This window comes from Bubalus bubalis, chromosome 2 (assembly GCF_019923935.1).
Source record: "Bubalus bubalis isolate 160015118507 breed Murrah chromosome 2, NDDB_SH_1, whole genome shotgun sequence".
Lineage (NCBI taxonomy): Eukaryota > Metazoa > Chordata > Mammalia > Artiodactyla > Bovidae > Bubalus > Bubalus bubalis.
Window position 1 is genome coordinate 141,735,164 of NC_059158.1, and position 12,751 is coordinate 141,747,914.

The 12,751-nt window shown below is 34.9% G+C and overlaps 1 protein-coding gene across 5 annotated transcripts in view; it reads right to left on the bottom strand.

Moving 5' to 3' along the window:
• The window catches only part of FAM126B (family with sequence similarity 126 member B), a 64,666-nt gene that overhangs the window by 14,097 nt on the left and 37,818 nt on the right, over window positions 1–12,751 (bottom strand). For all 5 annotated transcript variants that reach the window (XM_025277977.3, XM_006080512.4, XM_006080513.4 and 2 more), the window contains 4 exons: window positions 12,389–12,504; window positions 8,725–8,820; window positions 5,451–5,567; window positions 1,534–1,621 (listed from right to left, as the gene is read on the bottom strand). In XM_025277977.3, the coding sequence (XP_025133762.1) occupies window positions 1,534–1,621; window positions 5,451–5,567; window positions 8,725–8,820; window positions 12,389–12,504 (417 nt within the window). The remainder of the gene's footprint in view (window positions 1–1,533; window positions 1,622–5,450; window positions 5,568–8,724; window positions 8,821–12,388; window positions 12,505–12,751) is intronic.

Here is a 12,751-nt window from a genome sequence, read left to right on the forward strand (position 1 = left end):
TTACTCAAAAATTATACTCTTAAATTGTTGCAAGTAAAAATACATAAATAATTTAAAAAATACAACTATTTAAAAAAATATACAATTCTAAAAATACTAGAAAAAATTTAGAAAATACAGAAAATTGCAAAGAAATAAAAACTATCCAGCTGAATCACCTAGAGAACTATTAACATTTGTTATGTTTCCTTTGTCCTGTCTAGATTAAAAAAAAATAGCTATATACTACTTTACCACTAACACAGCTAGCATGTTTCCTTGATATTAATTTTCAAATAAATAATTTCATCAAGTAAATAACTTAATGATTCTCTGTTGTAAAATAATGCTTAGAGTTCAGATTCCTTTGCATTTAAAACAAACCTTGATCTAGTGTTCACAATACATAAAAAAAATTTTTAAGTAGTTTCTTGGGAAATGTTGGTAAAGATGGGATAGTAGCTCAAAGAAAACACATATACATTACCAAAAGGATGTGCAGAGTTATGCCATACTGTTACTGGTAACAATAAAAAATGCCTCCCTCACCCTACTACTGGACGTTCAAATTTAGTTTTTGATTGATCATCTTACCTTTTGGAGATATAGTTATTTTTGGAAGAGTATGAAATTTTTATGTAAAACTAAATATTAACTTGCTTTTTTTGTCATGCCTGTTGATAACTAGTTCATATTAATTTTGGTTTTAGAAAACTGATGGTTTATGGACTTCCCTATAGGTCTAGAGGTTAAGACTTTGTGCTTCCACAGCAGAGGGTACAGATTTGATACCTGGTCAAGGAACTAAGATCCCACATGCCATACTGCATGGCTAAAAAATAAAACAACGTCCCCTTCCCCCCTCCAAAACAAAATAAAAAACTGATGGTTTAGAATTTAGATGTTTATGTAGTTAAAAAAAAAAAAATCAACCTTTTTTGGTGATGTGTTCAGTCACTTAAATATAGATAGCCTTTCCTTCTCCAAAAATTTGAGCAAATATTTATAGCCTCTCTTCTTTCTTTTCTTAAAGGATTTCAAGACACTTAATTCTTTAATTTATTTGAACTTTATTTTGCTATGTTGTAAAATAAGAGGATCTAAAACAATTTTGTTTCCTTTCCAACTGTTGGTATGGAATAAACCTGTTTTCCCCCTCAATGATTAGTACTGCCTCATACATTACATACTGAATTTTATACCAGTAGTACCCTTTTACGGAAAAGGCAATGGCACTCCACTCCAGTACTCTTGCCTGGAAAATCCCATGGACGGAGGAGCCTGGTGCGCTGCAGTCCATGGGGTCGCTAAGAGTCAGACACGATTCAGCGACTTCACTTTCACTTTTCACTTTCATGCATTGGAGAAGGAAATGGAAACCTACTCCAGTATTCTTGCCTGGAGAATCCCAGGGACGGGGGAGCCTGGTGGGCTGCCGTCTATGGGGTCGCATAGAGTTGGACACGACTGAAGCGACTTAGTAGCAGCAGCAGCAGCAGCAGTACCCTTTTTAGGCACAGGAAAGTTTAACAAAAAGTAAACAGAATAACTTACCAATAGTGGTTGAGAAAAGAGTTCTAGTTGAGCTCTATAGATGATGTCATCAAGGACTTCCTGGCCAAGGTCCCATTGTCCATTATACCTATGGAGAAGCAGATTACAGTCTCTAGCAAATATCTCTCGTTTTCAATAACAATCTTTTTTATTGCTCCAAGTCCTATTATTTTGGTTCTGTAACAAGATTTTCACATTAATCTTTGCATCATGAATTTCTAAACTATCCCAATTTTGGTTACAAGAACAAAAAGAAAAATTTAAATATTAACATTTAAAATATTTCACAGATATCTCTTCAAAATAATTGGATTTTATCATGTGTTGATATTTGAGTTATCTATTTGAATTCATGAAAATCTGGGTTATGAACTATGTGACAGTATTTAGACTTCAGTTTAATGACTAGTTATATTTTAAAAGTAATGAAAGGGCTATGAATAACTATATGTCAACAAACTGGACAATCCAGAAAATGGATGAATTCTTAGAAACATAAAATCTACCAAGACTGAATCATGAAGAAATAAAAATCTGAACACACCCATCACTGTACCCACAGGAAATTGAATCAGTAATCAAAAACCTCCCAATAAGTAAAAGATGGTCCCAATAAGGACCAGATTGAGTAAATTCTACCAAACATTTAAAGAAATAGTATCAATCCTTAAATTCTTCCAATAGTGAACACTTCCACAGTCATATCATGAGGTCAGCATCCCCCTCATACAAAAACCAAACAAGGACACTATAAGAAAAGAAAATTACAAGCCAATATACCTCTGAGAAACATAGCATAAATGCAAAAATCCATGGCAAAATATTAGCAAACTATATTCAACAACTGATCACACACCACGATCAAGTGGGATTTATCTTGGGATGCAAGGATGGTTCAACATCTACAATTTAATCAACTGTGATACACTATATTAACAAAATGAAGGATAAATCCATCATAATAGCAGATGTAGAAGAAGCACTTGACAAAATTAAAAACCCATTCATGATTTAAAAAACCTCTCAAAAAAGTGGGTACGGAGTAGATGTACTACAGTATAATAAAGGCTGCATATGACAAGCTCATAGTCAATAACTACTCAACAGTGACAAATGATTAAGAACAAGATCTCTCTAAGATCAAGAATAAGTCAAGGATGCCCACTCTTGCCACTTTTATCCAACACAGAGCTGAAGTTCAAGCAAATAAAAAATAAAAGAAGTAAAATTGTCTCTGTTTGCAGAAGACATAATATATAGACAGTTTACCCGTGAACAACATAGATTCGAACTGCATGAGATCACTTATATGTGAATTCTTTTCAATAAGAACCAACTACTGTAATACACAATCTGTGGTTGATTGAAGCCATGGATATGGAAGGCTGACTATAAAGTTATACTCAGATTTTCAACTCTGCAAATGGCACCCAAACCCACTCATTGTTCAAGAGTCAACTGTAGAAAACTCTAAAGAATACACCAAAAAAACTGTTAGAATAAACAAATTTAGTAAAGTTATAGGTATAAAAACAATATATAAAAAGCTACTGCATTTCTATGCATTAACAACAAACTATCAGAAAGGGAAATTAAGAAAATCATCCCACTAAGTCAAGTCAAGTTGCTCAGTCACATTTGACTCTTTGCAACCCCATGGACTAGACAGTCCATGGAATTCTCCAGGCCAGAATACTGGAGTGGGTAGCCTGTCCCTTCTCCAGCGGATCTTCCCAACCCAGGAATTGAACCAGGGTCTCCTGCATTGCAGGCGGATTCTTTACCAATTGATTCTTTACCAACTATCAGGGAAGCTACTAGTAACCAACTATCAGAAAGAGAAATTAAGAAAACCATACAGGTCAATACAAAAAACCAAGTAATCCAATTAAAAATAGGCAGAGAATTGAATAGACTTTTTCCCAAAGAAGACAGACAAATGGCCAACAGGTACCTAAAAAAGGGCTCTACATCACTAATCACTAGGGAAATGCAAATTAGTATCATCTCACATCTATGAGAAAGGTTAGTATCAAAAAGACAAAAAATAACAAATGTTGACAAGGACGTGCAGAAAAGGTAACTCTGTGCTTTACTGGTAGAAATGTAAATTGGTGGAACAACTATGGAAAACAATATGGAGATTCCTAAAAAAATTAAAAATAGAACTACCATATGATCCAGCAATTCCACTTCTATTACGCATTGGAAGGAAACTTAATCACTATCTCAAAAAGATATCTTGTACCCCTATGTTCATTGGAGCATTATGTACAATAGCCAAGACATGGAAACAATCTAATAGTAAATTAACAGATAAAAGGATAAAAAAAATATGGCATATATGTGTATGTAAGTATGTATAAGGATTGCCAGAAGAAATATCAACAACCTCAGATATGCAGATGATACCACTTTAATGGCAGAAAATGACGAGGAACTAAGTGCCTTTTGATGAAAGTGAAAGAGGAGAGTGAAAAGGCTGGCTTACATTTCAACATTCAAAAAACTAAGATCAGGGTATCTGGTCCTATCATTTCATGGCAAATAGATAGGGACAATGTAGAAACAATGTCAGATTTCATTTTCCAGGGCTCCAAAATCACTGTGGATGGTGACTGCAGCCACAAAATTAGAAGATGCTTTGCTCCTTGGAAGAATAGCTATGACAAACCTCAACAGTGTATTAAAAAGCAGAGACATCACTTTGCTAACAAAGGTCTGTATAGTCAAAGCCATGGTTTTTCCAATAGTCATGTATGGATGTGAGAGTTGGACCATAAAGAAAACTGAACACTGAAGAACTGACACTTTTGAACTGTGGTGCCAGAGAGCTCTTCAGAGTCCCCTGGACAGCAAGAAGATAGAACCAGTCAATCCTAAAGGAAATCAACCCTGAATATTTATTGGAAGGACTGATTATGAAGCTGAAGCTCCAATACTCTGGCCACCTGATGCGAAGAGCTGACTCACTGGCAAAGACCCTGATGCTGGGGAAAATTGAGGGCAAGAGGAGAAGAGGGTAACAGAGGATGAGATGGTTGGATGGCATCACTGACTCAACGGACACGAGTTTGAGCAAACTCAGGGAGATAGCTATCAACAGAGAAGCCTGACGTGCTGCAGTTCATGGAGTTGCAAAGAGTCAGACATGACTGAGCAACTGAACAACAAATATGTATCAGACAAACACACAGATGAACAGATAAAGAAAATAAGGTGTGTGTGTACACATAAGTGTATACATATTTATTATACACACACATATTATATATACAATTACATACACACAATAGAATATTATTCATTTAAAAGAAGGAAGAAATCCTAGGACCTAAGACTCTACACTTCCAATGCAGGGGGCATGGATTTGATCCCTGGTTGGGGAACTCCCGCATGCCACATGGTCAAAAAAAAAAAAAAGGGAAATCCTGCCATTTGTGACAACATGGATGGATCTTGAGGGCATCATGCTAAATTAAATAAGTCAGACAAAGACAAATGCTGTATAATCTCACATACATGTGGAATCTAAAACAAAACAAAACAAAAAGAGTAACTGAACTCATAGATACAGAAAGACTGGTGGTTGCCAGAGGCTGGCCAAAAGGGTATAAAAGGGTTGGTTCAAAAGGTACAAACTTCTAGTTATAAGATAAAATCCTGGGTATATGTTGTACACCATGCTAACTATAATTAACAATACAGTACTGAATATTAAAAAGTTGTTGAGAGAGCAGATATAAAAAGTATAATTCATTTAAAAATACTAAAAGAAATTCATATTAGAAAAATAAGATAATGGGTCCATCATGGAACAAAATATTCCATGTTGTGAGACCAATAAGGAAAAAGGGAAATATTAAGTTTTCAAAGACTATGAAGAATCCACACAATTTCACAGTACACCTACTTACATGGCATAATAAACTCCTGTGAGAAGCTGCACCATAAATTCGGGATCCAACACTATTCGACCACAGAGTTCTTTCCACTGTTTTTCGTGTTGCCGTGGAAACCCACTCACACAAACCCTAGGAAAATACATTACTTAAGTGTGATTTGCTGATTCATTAAATAAAATATTTTTGTGTTTATAAGTTCACATATTCAACACTTACTGAAATATTTTTTAAGTACTTGTTATGTGTCAGTCACTATCATGGGTCTATGCATACAGTTGTAAATAGGTAAAAAGATAAAAAAAAAAAAATCTATGCTCTCACAAAACACACATTCTAGTGGACTATAGCAATAAAAGCAATGAAAAAGTGAAAGTTGCTCTTTGTGACCCCACGGACTATAGCCCACCAGGCTCCTCTGTTCATGGAATTCTCCAGGCAAGAATACTTGAGTGGGTAGCCATTCTCTTCACCAGGGGATCTTCCTAACCCAGGGATCAAACCTGGGTCTCCTGAATTATAGGTAGATTCTTTACTATCTGAGCCACCAGGCAAGCCCTCAAGCAACAACTTTTCTCAAATAGGTATCTCTTTCATAATTCTCCTTCTCCCTCGTCACAAAAGAAATGCGTAAGTTTCACACGTCCCAAATTTTATCAGGATGGATTAGTGGATGATACAGAACTCTCAAAACAAATTTAAAGTGTCATAAACTATCCTTTATTTTCCATCTCATTAAAATATGCTTCCAGAAAAGTTATGTTTAATAATTAGCAGAGATGTTACATACCTCTACTATTTTAATAAATTAATTTATCAGAATAACTGCAATGGTGAGTTCAGAAGAAATTTTTTAGTGTTTAGTGCATTTTGGTCTCTGGAAATATTTTTTTATTTTTAATTTACATATTTTCTTTGTGGCAGAGGTTTATAATTAGTTGATCAATAAAAGACCTTTAAGTATAACAGCACTATATTAGGATAAAATTTATGTGGATAAAGTGCAATACACATTCCATTTTAAGGAGAAAGACTATTAAAGAAAGACTATTTTTCATTTATTCCATATATGGATGATGGTATCAATTAGATCACTGTGTATTTACATTATATACATTTAAAATAGCAATTAACAATTATTTGTTTTATTATGTTAATATTTACATGCTGGAAATCATATAAAAAAGAATAAAAAATTTAAATGTTAACTTAAAAATGTATAAAGGCTATAAAGTTTTTCAAAATTCATTAGGCGACATGTGAGTAAAAGTTGAGGATGGAGATCAGCCCTGGGATTTCTTTGGAAGGAATGATGCTAAAGCTGAAACTCCAGTACTTTGGCCACCTCATGCGAAGAGTTGACTCACTGGAAAAGACTCTGATGCTGGGAGGGATTGGGGGCAAGAGGAGAAGGGGACAACAGAGGATGAGATGGCTGGATGGCATCACTGACTCGATGGACATGAGTCTGAGTGAACTCCGGGAGTTGGTGATGGACAGGGAGGCCTGGCGTGCTGCGATTCATGGGGTCGCAAAGAGTCAGACACGAATGAGCGACTGAACTGAACTGAAACTCTATCATCATTTGTTATTAAGGAACTCTGTAAGATGCCATACTAAATGTTACCAATTAGAGATATAGCAAATTTGTTTAATTGAGCCAAAAATAGTCATCTATAAATAAATTTATCTGTAGATATGCAGTAAGTGCTTAAACAATATACTCTCTTGATAAGAACACCTAGGTTAGAATAGATACATGTATATTTATGGCTGAGCTCCTTCGCCGTTCACCTGAAACTATCACATTGTCTGTTAATCAGCTATACCCCAATACAAAATAAAAAGTTTTAAAAAAACAAACAACATGTAGATTAGAGACAAGAATTCTGTTAGTCATTAATCTTGTTTTTATACACGAGTGGAAATAATACACTTTAAAATAATCTACAAATTTATAAATCAAATTAACAGCTAATTTAGACTGGCCTACCTCCAATTAGCAAAAGTGAGTTTTGTTATAAATAGGACCACAGTTTCTTCTCAGTAATACATCAGTATGAACCTGTGCAAAGCATTTGTAGTAGTGGTTGGGGGTGGGGCATGTGGGGCTGATCCTCATGATACCTTCCTGGTATTCACACCCTGTGTCATCCCCTCCTCTTGAGCATGGGTGGAACCTGTGATTTGCTTGTAACATGGCAAAGGTGATACCATTTTCATGCATACATGTACATGATTATGTGATTATATTACATAAGACTGTAGTGCATCATCTCTTATTCCTCTGCTTTGAAGAAGTGAGCTGCCATGCTGTAGGCTGCCTAAATTGGGAGGCTCACATGGCAAGGAACTGACACTGGCCTTCAGCAGACAGTCCATATGAAAATGAAGCCCTTAGTCCTACAACTACAGGAACTGAATTCTGCCAAGATAAGTGTATAATTCCTCAAATGAACCTCAGATATGATGGCAACTCCAGTGGACATCTTAACTGCAGCTTGTAATACCCTAAGCAGAAGCCCCAGCTAAGTGACACTTAGATTTCTGACCCACAGAAAACTGAAATAATAAATGTATGCTATTTTAAGCAACTAAATTCATGGCAATTTGTTATGAAGCAACAGAAAAACTAACATAGCATTTAACTTTCAGGGGGTAGAGAAGGCTTACCCTTTTTATTTGTGCTTCCTCAAATAAAAATCAACTGGGCAAGATAAACTGAGTGTTCCTTCTATAATTAAAATTCCCCTCCTCTGTCTCCAAACCAATTTATATTAATTTTTTTTCAATAGCGGAAATAAAAATTTTAGCCCAGGTCTATTCATATTATTAAACATTCTGGTTTGGTAACGATTAGAATATACAAATATAAATGAGACATACACATAATTGATGCTAATCTTATCCAAAGAAGAGACAGTTATTTGTGGGATACAGAAAGGAAAAAGTTCACATTTCTTTACTTTCTCTATACAGAAGACTATTTATTCAAAGCACTCGAAGTGACTTATAAAAACTGGCATCCAGGCAGTGATCAAGTATACCAATAAACCACCTTGAACCTAAATCATCTTGGCTTAGCTTGATGCTGAGCTACAAAGTACTTCTTTAATACCGAAGTACTTTCAAGAAATCATGATGTATGAGGAATGATAGAAAATTCCTATACGAATATAAGTTTCCTGTGTTTTGTTTACTGCTGTATCACCAGGGGTTAGAACAGTGCCTACCAGCGAGAATGTGCTCAATAAAAAATGTATGAAATAATGATAAGTATTCTGCTTACCTGGAGCCCATTCGGCAAAGAGACTGGTAAGATGAAGCAGGCATATACACGATAGCAGAATTATAACATAACATGAGAAAACTCAGGACTTCAAACCTAGAAAAAAACAAAAACAAGGAGAAAAAGATTACAAATAATTATTTCTACTTACAGATTGTAGTAAATAATTTCTTTGTTGGATGGTTATAACAACAATGCCTTAATATTGATTTTCATTATTTCTCAATCAGATCATTGTAATATCCTCCTCATTAATTTCCCTATTTCCATTTGCCTTATTAAAGGTCATAGTACTTGCTGCCATCTATATTTTCTTCCTCAAAAATCCCCTATCATGCTTGAATAGATGACTCCCCTATCTGCATTACTCTACTGTTACTATTGACTGCATCGTAAAGACCAAACTCATCAAGGCATACAAGGTCCTTTAAAAATCCACCCTCAACCTACCTCTTCAACCTTATTTCCCTCCACTGTCTACCACACACACCATATTATACCAGTTTTCTTATATCATTCCATGAATAATGCCATCATCTTTCATAATATCTTGCTTTTTTTTTTTTTAACTGATATTACCCTTTCTTACTACGACACTTTTCACTTGGAAAACTCCTACTAAAAGGTTTCAAATCCTGGCTCAAATTTTAGTTTCAGACATAAAGACATTCTTAATTCTCCCAACTAAAATAAACAAAAACTGTTCACCTGTATAGCTCTAATACAGTATTTATCCCACTAAATCAGTTCTCTGTCTCTACCTCTGTTTTATCCATTCAGTAATAAGCAACTTTAGGACAGAGACCCTAATTTACTCATCTCTAACTCTAGTGTCAGACATGGTGTTTAAAACATTATTATTGCTCAATTAATTTTTATTGAAGGAATAAATGAATGCTTTCCTAATCTGTACAATCACTAACAAAGTGGCTCCTAAGCCTGAATGCACATTATAGTTATTTAAGGACATTTTGGAATAATACATTCCATGTCTCAACACAGACTGACCCAATTAGAATCTCTGAGGGCAAGACCCAGGAACACAGTACTTCTAAAAAGCTTGCCATAGGTGGTGAAGAGTATATTGAAAGTCTTTGTGCTACTTCTGAAATATTTTTTTTAAGTCAGAAATTATTTCAAAATGAAAAGTTAAAAATTGAGTTCAAAGTACGACACAGAAGCAGTTCACATCTTCAGATCCTTTCTCCTTCCCTATGCTGCTAGGTTCACTGAAGATTTATTTTCTGAAATTGAAGACTTATTTTCTGAAAGGATAAAAGAGAAATTTCTACCAGGGAACCACCAAGCACAAGTGTGGTTTGGGTTGGAGTGGGGAGGATGGGAAGATACTGAAAATAGAAAACTTACGTAAAATAGGTCTTACTGGATACTGATACCTCAAGTTTTCCTTCCCCACTTGGCCACCAGAATTCTAGCAGCCCTCTGGTTAAGAAACTAGAAGAGTTTTCTTTAGAGAATTTGACCACCCTAAGAGTAAAGACTTAAAAATATGGACTTGGGAAGTTCCCCAAATGAATGGCCCAGTGAGAAGTTGTGAAGTTCATATTCAATGAGCCCCTACCAACATGGTCATAGCTTCTCATTTTTAAAAATTCCCTGCTCTTACTCATAAGTATGGAAAAATGGATTATCAGACATCTGATGAACTTCATTAATAGGAAAATGAGGTCAAAATAAAGAAACAGGGGCAGGGGAACACAATTTTGGGGACATAATAAACATAAAAGAGAAAAAAAATAACTTTAAATAAAGACAATTATCATTAATATTCTAAAAAAAGAGATGCTGTTTCAAAAATAAAAAAACAACAAAAATCTAAATATGAACTATTTTAAAAGACCATTCAGAATGTACAAAATATGATATATTTTGTCCATATCTTTAAGTCTTTCCTCTTAGGGTGGTCAAATTCTATTCCAGATATACAAAATATGATGACAGAAATTAAAAACTCAGGAACAGAACTGGTGGATGAAGTTGAGGAAATATCATAGAAAGTGAAGCCAAAGGAAAAAGATATGGCAAATGGAAGAGGAAAGAGTACCACAACAGGAGCTCCAAATAATAAAAGCTCCACAAGAAAGACAATAAAAGACCAAATAAATAAAGGACAAATAATAAAAGACTAGATAAGATGGAGAGGCTAAACTAATTAACAAAAAATAATTAAGCAAAGTTCCCGGTCTGAAGGACATGAGTTTCCAAATCAAAAAGGCCCATGTACTGCTCAGCACAAACAGGAAATAAACCCACACCAAGAAATATCACATGGAATTTCAGAATACTAGGAACAAAGAATGAGGATCTAGGGTGCAAGAAACAGTGGATCCATACACACAGGAAAAAGACAAAGGGAATTCCCAGGGTAACAGTGAGGGGAAATACCAAGATAAGAAGTATACACCAGGCAAAGAGGGAAACACAGTCCAGATTGCAGTAAGTTGGAGCTCCTTTATCAGGAAGATAAAATTGAGAAAATAACTGGTATAAACAAAGTTTTGGAAGGCTATGTAGAAAACTGATAGAAAATTTACAGGGCTAAATTTACAAAGCACATAGTGAACAAAGAAAACAAAAGGTCAAAGATGAACTTCAAGGAAAACAAAAAGATAAGCAGGAGAGGAAAAGTAACCAGTCACAAAGCTCAGCTCTGAATAGTTCTGATGAGCAATGTTCATTCAAGGTGTTTCCCTGGTGGTCCAGTGGTTAAAGACTCCACAGTCCCAATGCAGGGGGCATGGGTTAAATCCCTGGTTGGGGAACTAAGATTCTGCATGCTGTACAGCACAGCCAAAAAAAAAAAAAAAAAAAAAAATCATTCATAATAATGAGAAATTTAAATAATGAATTCTCCAGAATTACAAAGATAACTATACTGAAAAGAAAGGACAAGAGAGCTAACAACCTAAATTTTTATCTTTCATAGAGATAAGTTATTAGATAATGCCCCAAAGTGAAAAATTTTAAAGCAGTAAATTACTACGAAGATGGTAAATATTAACAGCAAGATTTTTCAACCTCAGCACTATGGACATTTTGGCCTAGATAAGTGACTGTTGTGGGGGCCGGCCCAGGCGTGGTAGGATGCTAAACAGCACCCTGACTTTTACACTTGAGACGCTTGTAGCAGTCTTCCCTCCCACTCAGTTGTGACAATCAAACAAGTCTCCAGATGCTGACAAATGTTCACTGAAGAGGCAGAAGTGCCCTGGTTGAGAACCACTGGTTAAAAGTTGTTACATCTAGGAAAGGAGAGTGGAAGGGACAGGGAGCCAGAGACTGCAGTTTTTTGTAATAAACTCTAAAACTAATGCATGTTTAACTTGGGAAAAAAAAAAAGTGTGTATTTCTGATATAGCTGACTGTACAAAAAAGTAAAACATATAGCAAAAACAACAGCACAATGAGATACCATTTTTCATACCCACTAAGAACAGATATAATAAAAAAGATGGAAAAAAAAAAAAGAGTAGGTAAAGATGTTGAGAAACTAAACTATCATACATTGCTGGTGGGACTGCAAAATGGTACACAATTCTGGAAAACAATATGTCTCTTCTCATATCAAATGTGAACCAAAGTAATTATAGCTAACTATTAAGTGTAAATTAACAATTTTAACATCTACAGTTTTGATTATTACCGGTTTTGTGCAGTGAATGTTTCCCTCTGAGGATGAAGATCACTGTAAACAACCCTGATGAGATCATGCTGACATAATGCCCCTTCTGTCAAGGCCATGGATCCAATCGTGGAGGGCTATAAAAATAAGGTAAAGTATGAGACTGTGTCTTTAAAATAAAATAAAAATCTGTAACGTGAGAACATTTAATTCTGCTTCAACAAAAGGCAGTTTCAGACCATTTCTTCTTCTCTTTCAAAACCTCTTCAATTTTTCAATTATATATGTTCTATAGCTCCTTTTAAAACATATATACAATATATAAAACTAAAAATACACTGCTTTGGTTTTTGAAATATTATGGAATGAAACTATATTTAGGAC